This window comes from Cyprinodon variegatus, unplaced genomic scaffold (assembly GCF_000732505.1).
Source record: "Cyprinodon variegatus isolate N-32 unplaced genomic scaffold, C_variegatus-1.0 Scaffold1304, whole genome shotgun sequence".
NCBI classification, from domain to species: Eukaryota; Metazoa; Chordata; class Actinopteri; order Cyprinodontiformes; family Cyprinodontidae; genus Cyprinodon; species Cyprinodon variegatus.
Genome location: NW_015151757.1, coordinates 55,623 through 74,195, shown reverse-complemented (window position 1 = coordinate 74,195; position 18,573 = coordinate 55,623). Strand labels below are relative to the sequence as shown.

The window sequence follows — 18,573 nt, the reverse complement described above, 5'->3', positions numbered from 1 at the left end:
AATTAATTACTTATTAAAATGTGATCTGACCTGAGTATCTTCCATTGTTGCATTCTCTACATGACTTGCAACAAATGCAAACTGACTCATTTCATTTAACAATCATCAAGCTAATAAAGTAGGTCAATGGATGTTTTTCTATTGGCTACGTGGGGCAAAGATCCATCATTTCTTTCTGCTATAAGTGGTTGGAATCTTTTTTTTCTAAGAATCCAGAACATATTTGATCATTTAAGATATTTGTTTGTGTTTTGAATAAGAATGCACTCCAAAATTTAAGCAAACAAATAAATCTAATTCTGAAAATTGAATTAGAATTAAAATGTGGACTGATGTTTTAAATTCTCTGTATTAGATTTATAATCTTTCTTACCTTTATGTATTTGATCAGCTGTACGATGGTAAGGATGGGACAGCTCCTCTCCTTGGGACATACACAGGCACACTGATGCAAGGCCTTTCCCTCACCAGCACATCTAACTACTTGTGGCTTGAATTCAACTCAGACCATGAGTCGACAGCAGCGGGGTTCCGCCTCATATACCACAGTAAGTCACATTTCTTTTCCCTGGTTGAGGGGGGGGCAAAATCCTTATCCAAATGAGTGAATTTAGCCTCATTTTAGAAGCCTGGCATTTCAAGTAGCAGAGTTTAAAAGAAGGTTTTAATTGACCCTCTGCCTTTGCATGTCTTTCACTGTCATGGTATTCATTAAGCACAGCGTGGTGTTTCTGCCCCTCTCCAGCAAGAGAATGAGCAATTTTCTCTCCAACCATTCTATTCCTCTTTCTCACTCTGTGTGAATTCCCTTTGCTTCCTTTCCTTTGCACTCTACTACTGCAATTAGTGTCCATGTCTGCCTAAATGTAGCTTGTTATAACAGGTGAATTATTACTGGAACTGATTGAAATCACTCTCCTCATGTCCATATGTTTGTGAACGAGTGTTTGGCATTAAAGGTGTATTTCAAACAATATTTGAACTTTGTTCCATGCATGAGTGCATGTCTGTAATGCAATATTTATGCCAGTGATAGATGGACTCAGAGTCAAGTTTTGCCCTTGGTGAGATCGCTGACTTGGTGTTGATGATAAGATTTACTAATCCATTGCATTGCAAAGAGTATTTTCTGATGAGGCTCGAGGTTGTTGTTTTTTTTGTCCAATTTAAAGTGTTTTTGTGTTTCACCTGCAATTAACATTTTTACTGCCTTTCTAGAAGTTCTGACAAAAATCAACATACATTGTTAACAAGAGGTTGTGTTTTGACATTTGAGCAGCACAAAATCCTTACATTTCATCTTTCAGGTCACTTCAGTTTTATTCTATGATTATTATACCAAGCATTAAAACCATTTCAAGATCTAAAAAAGATGATTAACAAAAGTCCATTAATCGGAACTTTGTGCTGATTTGCAGGAACAAAATTAACATTCATCTGTATATAATTCTATCTGCAATCAGTAAAGAGAAAATGTCTTAGTTACAGACTTCCTTTTGAGTGAGAAAATTAATGGTTACCAGAGACACAGACAGGTAATGGGATTTCTTTGTAATTTCTTTTTCAGGATTGTGCACAAGGTATAAAGCATAATGTAAGCTTGTATCTTTTATCCAGAATAGAGTGCTGTCTTCTCTTGGCCTTTCCATTGAGGATAAATGACTCTTTTTAACTCGAATAGAGCTGACTGATGTTTGAATCACCATCAGGGCAAGGAGACGATGGAATATGGCCTGCCTAAATCTTGTCTGAACATGAAATCTGATCATGTTTTCATGACTTTTTTACCCAAAGGCCTGTGGTAATTTTCTAAATGTGAGCATTAACTGCTGGGGATTTATACTGGGCATGACACTTGCAATACCACAGCACTATAACACCTGGCATGGCTACAGACCTCGCTCTGAGAAGAGACTATAAATCAGTCCTGCAACATTTATGTGCAGCTACTGTTGCTGCATAGCGGAACACTGATGGTTTGTACCTGGGACAGAAGAGCCCAAATAAAGGCCATGGTCATGTTCAGACAACACTGTGCTAAAGAGTTACTGCATCACTCTCTTGTTGATGGCTGTTATTTATTGTCGTCTGTGATTCTAAAGTGTGGATGGGTTGTTTCTCAGTTGTCTTAAATGTTCACAGACAATTAAGCGATTAATTAGAAATGGCTAATTGTTGTCTGCGTGCAAAAGGAATCCTTTTTCTGCTAAATCATAGAAAAGGGCAGCAAGAGCACAACTTTGTTTAAATGGAAATTAGCTCTCAAAGCCGAATCAATACCTCTTTAAAAGACGCATCAGTGGAAAAATATGGTGCAATTTTACTTTATACATTATATTTCTTTGTCTTTTTGAAGCCCTGATATGCAGTTTGTTTTCTTGATTATATCTTCATCAGGTTATTTTAATGTTATTCCTCATTTCTGTTTGCAGGTTTTGAGCTTTCACACTGTGATGATCCAGGAGTGCCTCAGTTTGGCTTCAAAATTAGTGACCACGGTCATTTTGCAGGAAGTGACATATCATTTGGCTGTGAACAAGGATACACTCTGCATGGTAGTGCAACACTCAAATGCATGACTGGAGAGAGACGAGCATGGGACAACAACCTCCCATCATGCATAGGTAATTCCTTGTCTTTATCATGGCCTTTACCTTTTTTAAACAGGGAAGCAGAGTAGGTAAGTAAAAGTTTATGTATGCAGTTAAGATTCTTATCCATTGACCTCAGCCTTTAAGAAGGGATATAGAGAAACAATAGAGCTCTAATGTGTGAGGTCGCCTGACTATAGAGAGCTTCAAAAGTCACTATCAAGATTTTAAAAATGGGGTAATATGGGCCCTTCTGTTGGTGCGGGTCAGCACCCTGGCCACCACATTTTGGACCATCTTCAGACGGGACACCGATTTTATTGTTTAGACAAGTAAAGACTGCTACACTAGGCTAAACAAGAGGACCCGAAAGCATGAATCATCAACTCTAGATGTAGAAACAAGTCTTTTAAGTTTTGAGATATTCCTGAGCTGGAAAAAAAATAAAAAAAATTCCTGGTGAGCTGGTTTGAGTGGTGCTCAAGTCACATCACTTTATCAAAAATCAGACCTAGACTTTTAAGGCTTTATTAAACATACAAGCTCAGGTCATCCAAATACTGATAGATTCCTGGAATAACATCTCCAGGAGCAATCACCAGCATCTCAGTGTTATTAGTTAAACTGCTAATATTTAGTGCCATGCTAGTTTTGAATCTCAGTGGACTTAAAAGAGCAATACAGCTGAATATCATCTGCAAAAAGATGATAGACCTAGGAAAAATCACGAAAGATATTAACCAGGGCAAGAACTTATAACAGAGAGAGAATAGTTTCTAGCACATAACCCTGGGGCACTCCATATAACAACTCTACAGAGTCAGAAAAGAACTGGTTAGCCACAACACTAAAAAAAAATACCGGACAAATATGGGGAGAACCATGCAAGTACAAATCCGGTGTTTTCTTAACATGTTAATGTTTTGAGAGGGGCATGAAGTAAGCCATCTATGTTAAGAAAGAAAAAACAACCTAAACAGAGGGGATGGATTTAGATTGCAGCTTTCAAAAACCTACAAGGCAGCAATTGAATTGATCCCTTCCAGCAATCATTGCAACCCCCACCCCCTTACACGGTAACAGAAGACCTTGCCTATTCAGCCGGGCCAACAATCCCCTTTAGCGACTTCCCTTTCAGAGACATAGACAAATATGGGGTATTGCATGCTAACAAAGAAGCCAAACTAACCCCATTCCAAAGGGATGGACCTGTTCGTGCTTTTCAATTTGCATGCTTTCTAAGCAAAAGCAAGGCCTTTTTGGGCTACTGTATAAAGAACTCAACGCTATTTCTGACATTTTGAATTGAAAAAGCTTCCTGGATGGAAATCATAAACTTTTCAAACTTGGAAACAAAGTCCAGTCGATTGTTTTTTTTTTACTTTTTTTGGAAGTCCTTTTTAGAGCTTATTCTTATTACATATTACTTTTATAAAGTGTGGAAGTTTACATACTCCTAAGACCACCATGTCATCAAACTATTTGGAAGAGCCCAGATATCAAATTTTATAATAGGCGTCTGATAATTGGCAATGATTGAGTTAATTAAAAGTAGACCCTTTACTGTCCATAAGTTTACTTTCTTCTCAATGACTTTTTAGATTCCTGGAGTTCATGTGTTCATATGTTTAGACTAGGATATCAAGCATAAACACTACATACAGTTCAGCCATCATGCTTTTGAAGAAGAGAGATTTTGTGTCCTTGACATTAAAGGGTGTTTGATCAAAATCTGTGGATCAACACTAGAAGAAAAGCAAAAGGCATTTTAAAAATGATGGAAGGATGATTAGAGAGTGTCCTTGCCTAGAATGAAACTGATAATGAAATACTCTCTGAGAGAAAGATGTTATTTCAAATACAGTAAAAAAAAATAAAAAATAACCAAAAGAAGAAAAACAAATACACAATGGGGAAAACTAAGATATAATGCGTTACTTTTTAGCGACATGCTGTGTCTGTTTATAATGACAAATGCAATAAAAGCAGAGGAGGCTCTCAAACTTGAGATACCATTCTGGCTCTAATTTCAGGGGTGGTTGGATCATTTTTGACATTGTTTTACGAAAGGAGTGACTGCTTCACTTTACAGAATAGATGGCAATATTATAAGATATATTAGAATATTTGAGAACTTTACATATAATTGTTGAAGCAAGATCTTAGGACAACAACCAAGTGTTTAAAGCCTGGGCAGAAAATGTCAAATTTATTACAAGGAGGCTAAAGGACATCAATGTCAATGTTTATGAGAGGCCATAACAAAGCCTTAATCTCAGTCTTTTTAAAAAAGTTGGAAGCAGAGCTTAAAGGTGGTTCTGAAAAAGGGCAGGCCACAAACTTGACTCAGCTGCATCAGTTCTCCATTCAGGCCAAAACCGCTGCAAAGATTCTATGCAACTACTGAGAAAAGACACAAGACAATTAATTTAGGTAGAGTCAGAAAATGTAATGGATATTTGACAGTAAGACAAAACAGTTTGATTAAATAACTGAATATAAACATTTTTTAAGCATATATTGCCCTTGCCATTTGGTGTCCCATAGTCTACACTCTTATTTCCCTCTACTGTGTCTTATTTTATCATTCAGCACAAGCTCTCATTGCTCAGTCAGGTATTAATCTAGAAGATTTATCCCCACATGGTTTCCCCTAATTGCTCTGTGCTGAATTAACACACACTGCTTGGCTTCTTATAAGAGAATATAAACAGCTGTAACATTTCATCGTTAATCATTGATCCTTCTGTTGGTTCCTGATTCAGAACTGGATGTATACAATCATTACAAACTCTACAGTGGAGAACTAAAATGGCTATTGAGCTTTCACTCTGCTTCATTTGTGTGCCGTGTAATGTGTTTTAATCAACAGTCTGTTATTCAACATCTCTCTTGAAGTTGAGACCTGAATAAAAAATATGCATACTGTATTGATACCTGTACATGAAACTCAGTCCTGACTGTGCGTTCATAACAGAACATGCTGAGACAAAAATACAGAAATGGGAAAGCTATTACCTCTGCACAGCTTGAGTCTAGAAGGTGTTGAGAAGCTGAATCTGTTTCTTAGTGTCTACCAGTAATAGATTAGGGTAAAAAATTAGTAGCAAATCCTATTCCCATATTTAAAGGCCACTGACAGTATTCTGTTTTAAATGAGGCACATTCTTTGTCTGCTAAAAGAAAACAACAACAACCCCTCAAAATGAGTTAATTGACTTTCTGTTTAAAGGGGCGGATCACTAAATGGTCAATAATTAGTCATGTTTTTGTGTGTGTTCAATTTAAAAATTATTTTTCTTTCATTTTTCCAAAGTCGCGTCCTTGCTCAGGTACTTGTAGAATTGCCCCTGTTTTTTGGTACTGATTATAGCTTTTCACCATAACAGTTGCCGTTAATTAAGTGGTCTTAATTTGGTAAGGTAGATGACAACAGGATAATCAGGTAGGACACAACAAAATGGAGATTTGAGTGTTAGATAATAATTTAGTCATTGACATTTTAGCTGTAATCTCATGAGAGTTTAAAGCCTAATAATGTGATTTTTTTTCTCTCACATTTTTATACCTGTAAATGAAGCCTTCATAAGTAGTCTGTGATGAAAACATAAATTTATTATGATTTTCAGTCAGAATTTTAATTTCCACCTTGTCCTGCAGTGAAAATTAAAAAAATACAGTAGGTTTCTAGTTTTTTGCTTTTCCACATTTTACCTGCAAATTTTGTCTTAATTACAAGTTATGCATTTTAACAGGTTGTGAACATGTGGTATAGTTTGATATATATATATATTTTTTTCGCTTACAGCGGAGTGTGGGGGTAGTTTTAAGGATGAGGCTACAGGTCGGATCCTGTCTCCAGGGTATCCCTTTCCATATGACAATAACCTAAGATGCACCTGGACAATCGAAGTCAACACTGGTAACATTGTCAGGTAACTTCTATCTGAGATGCATGCAACCATCGATATATAATGTGTATTGCATTATTGTGATATTTATACCGCTTACCACTTTCCTTATGCAAATGTCACTTGATGGACCAATACAAAGTACCTCATAATTCTAACATCAGATGAATAATATACATGTTTTATAATACACATTTTTTATTCATTTATATTATAGACATATGCATTGGAATTTTGTTATCTTACAATCTATTAAATAAATAAATACAATCTATTGAAACCAATGGTCCCTAAATGCCCCTTAGTAAATAAATCTCTGCTGTGTGTAATTTACCTTCAGTGCAATTGCAGATGTTGCCCTAGAGGTTTGTGAACAGGTTTGTGAAGAAGTGCATTTTGAAGCTAGTTTACAAAAAGTATCCACGGGTTTGAACATCCTAAGGAATCCTTTGCAATCCATCATGTAAAAAAAAAAAGACACTATAGGAAATCTACCAAAACATGACCATCGATAAAAGTCAATGGGTCCTTAACTGAATTATATTTATATGAACTGGCTAGATCTATCTGACTAGGTAAGTGGATAATTAATCAGAGAACCTTACAAAGATACTAACAGTAACTATAAATAAGCCACTGAGATAAAGAGTACAGCTCAGATAAGAGTGTATTCATTTGGTGAATATCAGCCATACAGTCCAGAAATCTGCCCTTTCTAAAAGAGTTGCAAAATTTAAACCATAGGTTAGCTTAACAGATAATTGGAATAGGGGTTACTGTCCGATAACATCATATATTATTTTTTTGGATAAAAATGTTATGTTTGGAAAAACAAAAACTCCCATTTTACGGCAGAATAAATACAACATCCTCATGGTCTAAGGTTGTTGTGGTATCATAATGTTATGGCAAATAACTTTTTTCAATATGGGACAGAGAATTGGCCAGCATTGATGAGAAGATGGATTGCTCATTAACAGGCATCTGCAAAGCTAAGTGACATGCTGAGGAGGCAACTATCTGAATAAGGAGTGTTAGAGCAAGGAAATATCTAAACCTACAGGGGGGGCTGCCCTTTGAAATTTGATTTGCACATGCCTTGTTTTGAATCCGTCCGTCCGTCCGTCCGTCCGTCCATCCATCCATCCATCCATCCATCCATCCATCCATCCATCCATCCATCCATCCATCCATCCATCCATCCATCCAGCTTCTCCCAGTTATTCCATATTATTCCAGAGCTTTAGCTCTTTTCTGTTTATATGTGCAAAGCTGCTAGAGAGATGCCAAATGAAAAGCTTAGTATTGTTGTTTGGGCTATCACTCTACCATTAGAGGTAACTCTCAAGAGCAGCTTAGTACAGAATGTTAACTCCAGACCTCTTTGTGTTGATCTATCAGACAATTTCTAAACCATCCAAATAGCTTATTATTTAAAATACGATAGAAAGTCAGTTCAAAGAGTATTAATTATTTTGCAAAGCTGTAAAATAGGCTTTACTTTCAACACCATGAATCCAAATCTTTGTGATTTTTTTCATATTTTCTGGGAATAGCGCTTAGGTGATTTTGTCATGATTAAAAATCTGAAGATTTCAGAAACATATATTGCTTACAATTTAATGGCAAATCCATCCTACAAATTCATACATTGTTTGCCTAATTTGGCAGGCCATGTAAAAACCCAGCAACAAGTCTCCCCAGAGTCATTTAATGTTGTTTAAAGATCCGGAAATAGGAGAATCTAAGCTTTCCAGTGAAGTCAAACTTGTAGAAATCAAAAAAAGGAATTGTAGAAGATGGCATTGCAAAGGTTATTAATGACAAAACAGTCTTCAAAGTTTCTTTAGAATCACCTGGAAAGCCAGCTGGCCAATAATAAAAGCTGTTCATTTGAATAACTTTGCATGCCCTGCTGGAATACCTGTACCTCCTTCCTGCAAATTTTTCCCATTGAGTCAGCATGTCAATTCATTGTACTGGGATGTAAATTCAAAGAAACATTTTTCTGTTTAAAGATAACTCACAGCATTACACTAAAATATTTGTTGTACATTTGTGCATTGAACAAAAAAGCATTTTTGAGATGCAAAACATGGCAACGCCAAATTTAACTGGAAAAAAAGTAAAAAAAAATAAAAAAAAAAGTAAAAACTGAATTACTTGTCACTTTTTAAGGACCTTTTTAGAGAGGGTAATATAAAGCATTTTGCATTGCAAAGAAATCCAGTGAAGCAGACTGCAGCAATCAGTTGCTCAATATAACGGGCGCTATGTTTTTCTAGCTCAGCTTGGCGGCTGGTGATTGATGTTTTAAGCTAAACCTATGGTTGAAACATGAGAAAAATATGTGTTAATCAAAAAACACAGAACTAAACAATTTACATTATTTTTTATATATTATATCAACAAATAAAGATAAAGCCATACACCGATCTAATTAATTTCAATGTGAGTTATTAAATTAGTTTTGTTTTTTAAAGTTCTGAAATTGACCTCAGGAGAAACTGAAACTCAAAGTCCTGCAAGTGTTAATGCCTCTGATTGTTGTCCTGGCGATAGCTTCTAATATCTTATATTGTATCTCCTTTGCCAAGTGTCCGAAGCATTCTTCAACTTTGCTTTTGAGTAATGCATTCTTCTTTGTCCTTCTTTTGGAAACACAGTAGGCTTTTTTTTTTTTTTTACATTATCGATGCATTTTCTTTAAACACTCAGCTTATTGGACGACATGCATAACGAACAACAGCGTTATGTAAATTGAGCGTGGGTTTATCCTCTTTTCTGCGACCATTGTATATTGTGACTTAAGGGGCTGCTGTCACAACATAACAGAACCATAAGGCAATATAACAAAGCAGGCCGAATTTGATTTCAAATCTTCCAAAACCGTCATTTAAAGCCTTGAGGACAGTAGTTTATTCGTAATGTTGACTGAAAAATTTTGGAATAAATCAAAAACCACTCTTTTTTACATAAATTTGGTGCTCTACCATCGTGTTTGCGTTTTGGCTCTGGAATGTCAGACATATAAAAAAAAGTTTAGAAACTTTTTTTTTTTAGTAATAGCCTGTGCTGCATGGTGGTGCAGTCTGTTTAAACTGCTGCCTTGCAGCAAGAAGGTTCAATTGCTCACTGTTCTCACAGTGCAAGCGTGGGTTCTCTCTGGGTTCTCCAGCGTCCCCCATAGTCCAAAAAATATGGCTGTTAATGGTTGTGTATACTCCTGCAGCAGTGTGTCGCAGTTAGCTGGTCGCATGTATGATGCAGATATGTTTGATTTATGCCCAATTTTGAAGCGTGGTATGCATTTTATTCCACGCCACAACGCAAGAGGGACAATCAGGAACTAGCTTGGATTGTGGGTGGCGTGTTTCTCTTCCGGTTACAGAGGTCATTCAACAACAATGGTGACTAGACCAATGCGCACTTTGACAGGCCAGTAAGGTACAGGAATTATGCATAGTGTAGAGCGAATGTAGCATTGTTTTCTTTTAACTGCGACACACATGCAGACAGCCTGGTTTCTGAGCATAAATCAGGCTTTAGGTTAATTGGCTTGTCTAAATTGTCCTTAGATGTGAGTGTGTGTGCATGGTTGTGTTTCTTGGTGAGTCTCTGTTGCCCTGTGACAGACTGGTGATCTGCCTAGGGCAGGCATGCCCAAAGTCGGTCCTCGAGGGCCGCTGTCCTGCAGGTTTTAGAGGTTTCCTTGCTTCAGCAAAGCTGATTTACATTGATAGCTGATTAACAGGCTTTTGCTAAACTGCAATCATCAGAATCAGCTGTGCTAAAGCAGAGAAACCTCTAAAACCTGCAGGACAGCGGCCCTCGAGGACCGACTTTGGGCATGCCTGGTCAAGGGTGTACCCCGCCTCTTGCCTATAGACTGCCTCACCTGGCCCCACTGCAACCGTGACAAGGACTAAGCGGTAGAAGATGGATGGATGGATGGATGGATGGATGGATGGATGGATGGATGGATGGATGGATGGATGGATGGATGGATGGATGGATGGATGGAAGTAATTGCCATTTAATTTAAAAACCTGAAGAACTTTTGTTCAAAGTTAGATTTCATCATAATTTTTCCCCCTGAGACTATAAACCACGACGAAGCGGGACTTAGATGCAACCAAGAGACACATTCCTGGGATATGATAGCCTTTTCTTAATTTTAAGAGATAATATTTTAGGAACTAGTGGCCACTATTTTTGTTAATTTTTGATAGTAGGCTGACAGAAAATGGAAGTATAGTAGGGTGAAAACATGTGGTAAAGGTCCCCAGGCTGTGACAGTGGTGTCCAGGAACAACAACAATGCGTCGCTACATGGATTGCGCACCCCTACACCACTGCTGCACCCTGCTTTCCTTTTCTTATGAGTGAAATGCCTTGTTTCTTGATAATACATCTGATTTTGGCTTACAGGGTAAAGTGCACATACTCGGCTTTCATAAAATCCCACACAATGACACTCCTTGTCAGAGGAGCTGCTCTTGGCCATTTCTTGATGGAATCGTAAATCACTATGAGCTCTACCATATTTCTTAACCTTGTCAAAAACAAATCAATTATTCTAAAGTGTATGTGAACTGCCCAAAAGCATAGAGTTACTAATTCAAAGTAAACTTGCCTTCTCCTATTAGTTTGGTCTTACTGATTTCTATCTGTGTTTTTCAGGCAAGTTTTTCCTTCTTGTTTTTAGATGTTAGCTCTTTATAGAAATGGAAACTTTATAAATTTACTTTTTTTTTTTTATGTTCATCTTTCAGTCTCCAGTTTCTTGCATTCGACACAGAGGCATCTCATGACATCCTGAAAGTATGGGATGGACCTCCTGAGAATGAGATGTCTCTGAAGGAGGTCAGTGGATCACTGCTGCCTGAGGGAATCCACTCCACTCTCAACATTGTTACCATTCAGTTTGAGACCGACTTTTACATCACCAAGTCTGGTTTCGCCATTGACTTCTCAAGTAAGTATTCTGTCTATAGTTTGCTTGCTGATAGGTAGACTTGTTGCAAAAGTCGTAAACTCATAAATAAAAACATAAAGCTTCAAGTATGCCAGGCGTTAGGATTGTGAAAAAGCCTTACTGTTTCTTATAATTCGTCATTGTCAGCATTTATTTTAAAAAGCACTTATTTATCAATAACATACGTGGAAATAAAAGCAGTGAGAGCCCATAGTGTTTTACACTTCATTGCTGACTGTCTGCAACTCGTGGCTCTGATATTAATGCCCTCTATGAGTTCTGCTAATGACTAGTCTAAAAGCTCCAGCACCTGCAAGAAAGTGGAAAATGAAAGACTGTGTATGCTGCGTCCAAGATGATAAGTCGAAAATACTCTCACTTTACCATATAGGCACAGTCGCCTAATGTAAAAATCAATTATGTTGAATTCAGGGCAGAACAAAATATATTTGATTTTGTTGATACGCACTGTACTTACGCACTGTTTGCCTAGGGCTTTCTTATTTTCAGATTTTAAAATGAGTAATAAACAAATCTAATTATTCCACTGACATTACTCCCACTGGAAATGATCTTTGAGTGATAGTTGAGACTTCCTGTTAGCAGAAATACTCAAAAAGAATTTTATTACTTTTTTAAAGGGTTATTTTTGTCCTGTTTCTTTCTTTACTGTCTGTAACTTAACTTTAAAATGGTGTCCTGCATTTTATGCTGTTTGTATCTTTCACCAGATGTTGATGTCCTAGTTTGCTGATCATTACAGTAGATTTTTTAAAAGTTATTTATATATGCATCTTGACTTTCACCAACTCTACTTGAGTTTTTAAGTTTGTTACACCACATGTTTACTCAAGGTCATAGTTTTCTTTTGTAGAAAAAGAAAAAAAAGCAATCAGAACTTACCTTGATTACCTTAGAATTCTGCCTTTTGTAAAGTTTTGATCCAATGCCACCAAGTTTTGATCATTTCTATTTCTCTTTAAGAAACTGATAAAATATTTAAGAGCAACATTCAATGTTATCCTACCATTCAGTGTATTCTTTCAGCCCGAATGCCATTAATTATATAAGTAAAAAAAGATGACACATGGGTCAGAGAGCATTTACTAAAAAAAAAATCATTTTCCAGATATTTTGCAGCAAAAACAAAAGATGATAAGCAGTTTTTGATGTTGATATCCATACAGTAACCTTGTTATCCACTCTTTCACTAAACAATTATCTTGTACCTTGTGGAATAAACACATGTAAATAATATTAGATTTTTTGCCCCTTGTACTGAATCATACTTCTGGTTTTCAGCCAAAGTTTAGATATCAGTCAAACATTTTTACACCAAAAGTAACCCTAAAAAATCTGATGTGAGAGATGTGTAAAAGTAATCTTCATTCACTAACAATACTTTGCCTTACACTCTGTAAATTCTTAACACACATTGGAACTGAAATGAAGAGTTCATACATTTTTGTTTTAATTTCAAAATATTTAAACAAAGAGCTGCAACACCTTACATGTCGTAAAATTCAGGGACATTTGGGATCTGTCTGTTTTTTGGCTGTCCTGAGATATGTGTGTTTAGACCTTAACTATATATCAAATTGAAATTCACAGGAGACCCCTTAGACTATCAAAATCTATTTATAATTTAGGTCAAAACCACAATTAATTTTTTTTGTATATATCGCGAAAATAATTTCATTTTTAATTAAATTAACGTTTTCCTATCTAAAGAAGGAAACTGTTTTAAACTAACGAATTGAAGTGATATTGCTAAAAGAGTCTTTGAAGATGTAATATATATGAGAATTCGTTTTTTTTTCTTCCTTTTTTCACTAGGCCACCCTTGAAGCCCCTGAGCTGCTGCACAGCTGTGGTCTGACTGATATCAGTCAGTAATTTGCTCAGCATTGGCTACATTTTCAGCTTAACAGCTGTCTAACATGAGATATAAGTCTGCATGCACGTGTTCTTCCCTGATTTCCCGGACACTTGATCCTCATATGCATATGCCACTATATTTGTCCGAATCACACGTGTGTATCTGTTTGTTTGCTTGCCCTTAAGGTTCACTTGCAACAGCCTGCAGAGATCCAGGTATTCCCATGAATGGCAGTCGCAATGGAGAGGGGCGAGAGCCTGGCGACTCTGTGACCTTCTCTTGTGATCCGGGATATGAATTGCAGGGAGAGAGCAGAATCACCTGCATCCAAGTGGAAAATAGATACTACTGGCAACCCAGCCCTCCAAGCTGCATCGGTGAGGAAGAGGGGAGATAGTGTGACTTGGAGAGAGAAGGATGTGTGTGTGGAGACGATAGAGAGGGGGCTATGGATTGAAGGAGGAAGGTAGGGGATCAGAATAAATGAGAAATGCTGAGAAGAAGGGGGTGAGTTAGAGTGAGTGAAACTGGCTGCAGTCCTCTCTCACCGGTGTCTTCAAAATACATGTAGGTTAAACAAGACTCTTTAGATGTGTTTGAGCTGTTGCCAGCTCTTATGTGGACAAATCCACTTCAGTTGCTTGTTGAATACTGAGGGCTAAAGTCTCCTATCACACTGACTTATTAGAGCTTAACTGCTAATGACTTAACAACGCAATTAGAAATAATTACACCAAGTAGTTTAAGGGAGTAAAAGTTGCTTGTAGCTTATCCAGAGACAGTATTCTGTTGTTGGGAAAGGATTTTAAAGTATTCTGTTCTTGAAAAGTCATTACAAAAAAAACAATCAAAGTGATTTATTTTTCACATTTAAAGATAGTGTTATTTCTATGTTAAAGAAGCTCAACCCAGACAGTCTTTTAATTTTATTTTTTTTTTTATATTTAGTGCTAAAATTCACTGAATCAAAAAAAATTTACCTATTATTAGAGCTTTTTAATTTGCAAACATTTAACTTGACACAAATTCGTTTTGTTAAAGGTATTGGATTGGACGTTGTTCTAAAAGATCTGTCCTGTCCACTTAAAAAAAAAAATGCACATGCAAAAGCATGCATGAGCCTATTTCTTCTCGTGCACACCCTGTTTAAAATGTGCTGTTCTCATAGCCCAAACAAGCTAACCGTGTCCACATAAAGAGGGGACTATATAGTGGTCTTTATAGCGAACTCAGTTAACTGACCGTTCGGACAGATGATCACTGCTTTTTGCTCAGTTGGTCACGTAACTCCTCCTCCTCCTCGTGGCGCCTTCGCCATCTTTGTTATTAGTCGCCACTGTTGGGTAGCGAAAGCCTATGGCGACAGTGGGTCGCTGAGATAGCAAATCCCATAGTGCTTTGAGAGGAGATCTCTCTGCACAAAGCATTTTGGGATGTAAACATATCTGTACAATAAATAATTAGAAACATCTGGCCATTAGATAAGCGGAGACTATTAGCAGGAAAAAATTTTTCCTTTTTTTTTTTTTTTTTGTATGGAGCGACTTTACTGAAAAGAGTTTAATCCTTGCATAAAAGCTCACCTGTTGTAACCGTCCAATAGGAAGACAGGCCTGCCTATGACATACTTTTCACATCAAGAGAAATATCCTGAAATGAGAGCAAAGACTGAGAGAGAAAAGAAAAAAGCTTTGGGAGAGAAATTTATTTTTCAGAGAAAATCTTTTCACTCTTATTGGGAAAAAAATATATATTTTGGGGGTAATAATATAAATTGAAGAGAGTTTTTTTCCTTACGAAATAATTTCCAAAATGTTAATTTATCTTTTATTTATTGTTTGACAAAATATTTTCTCAAAACTTTTTCTTCAGTCTAAATTACATAATGATTTGCTATCAGTGTGAAAATTTGAAAATTTGTGATGATTTGTATGTATTTATTTTACTTTAAAAAATATTTTTATTTCTTTTTTTTATTTATTTAATAAAGACACAAAAATAACTCCATAAACTGTATGTTTTTTCAAGAGTAATTTCAAGCTGATACTGTAAAAACACGTTTGTTAATGAATATGAAATTATATTATATATAGTTGAAACAAAAAGCATAAGCTTTTATTTTAACAAATGCAGATCTGCAAATGTATCATGAATGACAATATGACCAGGGTTCTTTTTGCATTCTTTTCAGTGCACATTTAAAGAAAAAAGATTTAAGCATCAGAATTAAATTTAGGTCATACATAAGTCCCCCAAAATAGTTTTTGACATAGACTCAGTATGTCGGGCTTTTCTTTTTTAAAAAGGTGATTTATTTGCCAGACATTTTCATCTATATACTTTTAGTGTTAGCTGTCGGCTAATGAATTAAACTACTTGAATACTAGGATTTGTAACTATTATCCACATGAACACAAAGACAAAAGTTAATGTTTAAAATCAAAGTACTTTTTTAATTATTCAAAACTTTAACATTAATTGGAGTAAACCACTTTACACTTAATGTCTTCAGAGTGGAAATGAAACATTTTTATGCATCTAATTAGATAAATATGCATTCTCCTATTTAAAAAAAAAGGCAGAAGTTTTTACCCAAATTAATCATTTTTCACAAAAAAATGAATTTGATATTTGAACAATATTTTAAGTGAGGCTCAACAAGAAAGCTAATCATTATAGGAATCTGTAACTGGCATTGCTCATTCACCAATGTTTTACATAGATAGATTAGAGTGCATGCATCTGATAAAAATATATACGTTTTTTTTTTTATTGTTTTAGAGACTTGTAATGGACATGTGAAGATATGTTCATTATTTAGTAGCTGGGTTGCCTATTGCCTTATCACAGAGGTCAAGCAGAGTATTCTTTAAATCCCGTGATATTTCACTGCAAAGAGGTCAGACCAGGTTATAAAGCTCTTGTCATTTCAACTGAATGACATGCTGTTCTCCTTTTTGTCTGTCTTAAACTTTGCAGAAGAACAGGAACATATAAAGACTTATTTTACTCATGAAATGTATTTAATTCTTTCTTCTTTTTTTTCTTGTACCGCTCCAGCTCCATGTGGAGGGAATGTGACGGGGTCCTCTGGGTTCATCCTGTCCCCTAACTACCCACACCCGTACCCACACAGCAAAGACTGTGACTGGCTAATTGCAGTTCACTCCGACTATGTCATTTCTCTGGCTTTTATAAGGTAAATCGAGGATTTCAAAATTTTAACAAAGAATATGAATATGTCATGTAGTGTTCATTGTTGTTATTCAGAAAATAATTGTTTGGGGTTTGTTTGCCTCTCTGCCAATTTAATCCATTGGTGAATATGGAATACAAATATGAAAACAATGTAGAGGTTTAAGCTTTCTGTGTGAGTTGGGAGGAAGAATGATATGAAAAACTATATTTTTTCTTTTGAGGACATGGTTTACCTGCTCGCAAAATGAAGCTTTTTCCAAACCTGTTCTGTTTGTAACCTGCCTGTCATAATGAGCCCAGTTCGCCTTGGGTGCACAGCAGATCAGTATGTGCCTTGGAAATGCCTGCTTTCTTCTGTGGAACCGGCTATAACATAACCAAGCAAAGTTTGAAATGTGTTCTATGCAGAGGATCGCTTTTAAGACCAGGTGTGTTTGGAGATAATGGAATACTTAATTTTCTCAGTAGACAGCTGGGATACCCTCCACTTTGCTCTAATATGGTGAACCAGGATTTCTGAGGGAAAACTTTGTGGAAGAATTGCAATATGAGTGCTGCTCATTTCTAGTGCTGAACAAATCCCAGATCATAATTTTCTCATTGTTAATTGCAAACCAAGCATGTTGTCATAATCATACTTCTTTCCTTACCCATATTTTTGTTTGAAGAAGAGATGCAAAAGCAGGAAGGGGTTTCTCTCTCTACACTATCCTTGGTATTGCAGCCAAGTAGAAAGAGGGCTCCAGGTTTCTTTTCTTCAACTTTTCCTTTCAAAATGAAACCTTAATAAAGTTACCACGATCCTGCTGGCTCTCTCTTGGGAATGCCAAATGAAAGGATGAAGATATGATTTTAAATTGGAGCTGCCTTGATCTAACTCAAATGCAATTATCTCCAAGCTATTTACATTTTTGTCATAAACCATGCTCATTATTTTGAAAACAAATGCTCCTCTCCCTCTTGGTGCGGCCTGTGATTTGATATACAGCGCTACAATATGAAACGATCTTTTCACACCGCATTGCCATCGCCGTCTGGGAAGATTTTGTGCCACTGCAGTGTCACAACAATTTAATCTCCTCTCACCTCCTGGATTAGAATCTCTCTTTTTTTTTCTTTGTGTCAACAAAGAGAACAAAAAACAAAGAGATTTGTTTGCCTGACTCACTTTATGCACAACAATGCTCATTTAAAACACATAAAGTATTCTAGAACTATCAATCAACATTCTTTGTCTATAAATTAGCAAGATAATAATTTCGAACTCCTAATTTTTTCTCTTCCATGCTTTTTTGCAGCTTTAGCATTGAACCCAACTATGACTTCCTGTACATATATGATGGGCCTGATAGCACTGCTCACCTGATTGGCAGTTTCCAAGACAGTAAACTTCCAGAGAAGATTGAAAGCACTTCCAATTTCATGTACTTGGCATTTCGAAGCGATGGCACTGTGAGCTACACTGGCTTTCATATGGAATACAAAGGTAATGTAATTGCTTGTCCAAAGTGGGGTTCTGCATGTATCCTTACTGAGTAGCTCTATGTGTTGGAGCAGGAGATTTTCCTGGGATGAATTATAAATGAACAAATTCAAAATTAGAAATTTACATAGCTATGTTACTTCACCTTGAATGTATCTTTTGATTTTACTTATTTATCAAATGCATACTTTATATATGGATCTTTAATTATTATGGCATGTCTTGCTTTCTCTGCAATGTTCTCCATTTATTTTGATCTATGGAAAGCTGGGAGCTAACTTGTGTTTCATAGCGGTCTTTTTTGTAAAAGCTTTGTTATTTTGATTGACAGCAAAACTACGGGAGGCCTGTTTTGATCCCGGGAATGTAATGAACGGCACTAGAATGGGTACAGACTACAAGCTGGGATCCATGGTGACATTTCATTGTGAGGCTGGCTACCTCCTTCAGGGCCACTCTACACTCACATGTGTCATGGGCAACAGCAAGAGACCAGAATGGGACAGAGCCAAACCTACCTGTCAAGGTAAGAG

The 18,573-nt window shown here is 36.4% G+C and overlaps 1 protein-coding gene across 1 annotated transcript in view; it reads left to right on the top strand.

The window, feature by feature from the left end:
* The window catches only part of LOC107102721 (CUB and sushi domain-containing protein 3-like), a gene marked incomplete at its 3' end in the record, with an annotated part of 164,716 nt that overhangs the window by 93,589 nt on the left and 52,554 nt on the right, over positions 1-18,573 (top strand). The window contains exons 23-30 of the mRNA XM_015402128.1: positions 392-548; positions 2,433-2,624; positions 6,400-6,526; positions 11,278-11,480; positions 13,545-13,736; positions 16,420-16,558; positions 17,856-18,043; positions 18,372-18,566. Of these exons, the coding sequence (XP_015257614.1) occupies positions 392-548; positions 2,433-2,624; positions 6,400-6,526; positions 11,278-11,480; positions 13,545-13,736; positions 16,420-16,558; positions 17,856-18,043; positions 18,372-18,566 (1,393 nt within the window). The remainder of the gene's footprint in view (positions 1-391; positions 549-2,432; positions 2,625-6,399; positions 6,527-11,277; positions 11,481-13,544; positions 13,737-16,419; positions 16,559-17,855; positions 18,044-18,371; positions 18,567-18,573) is intronic.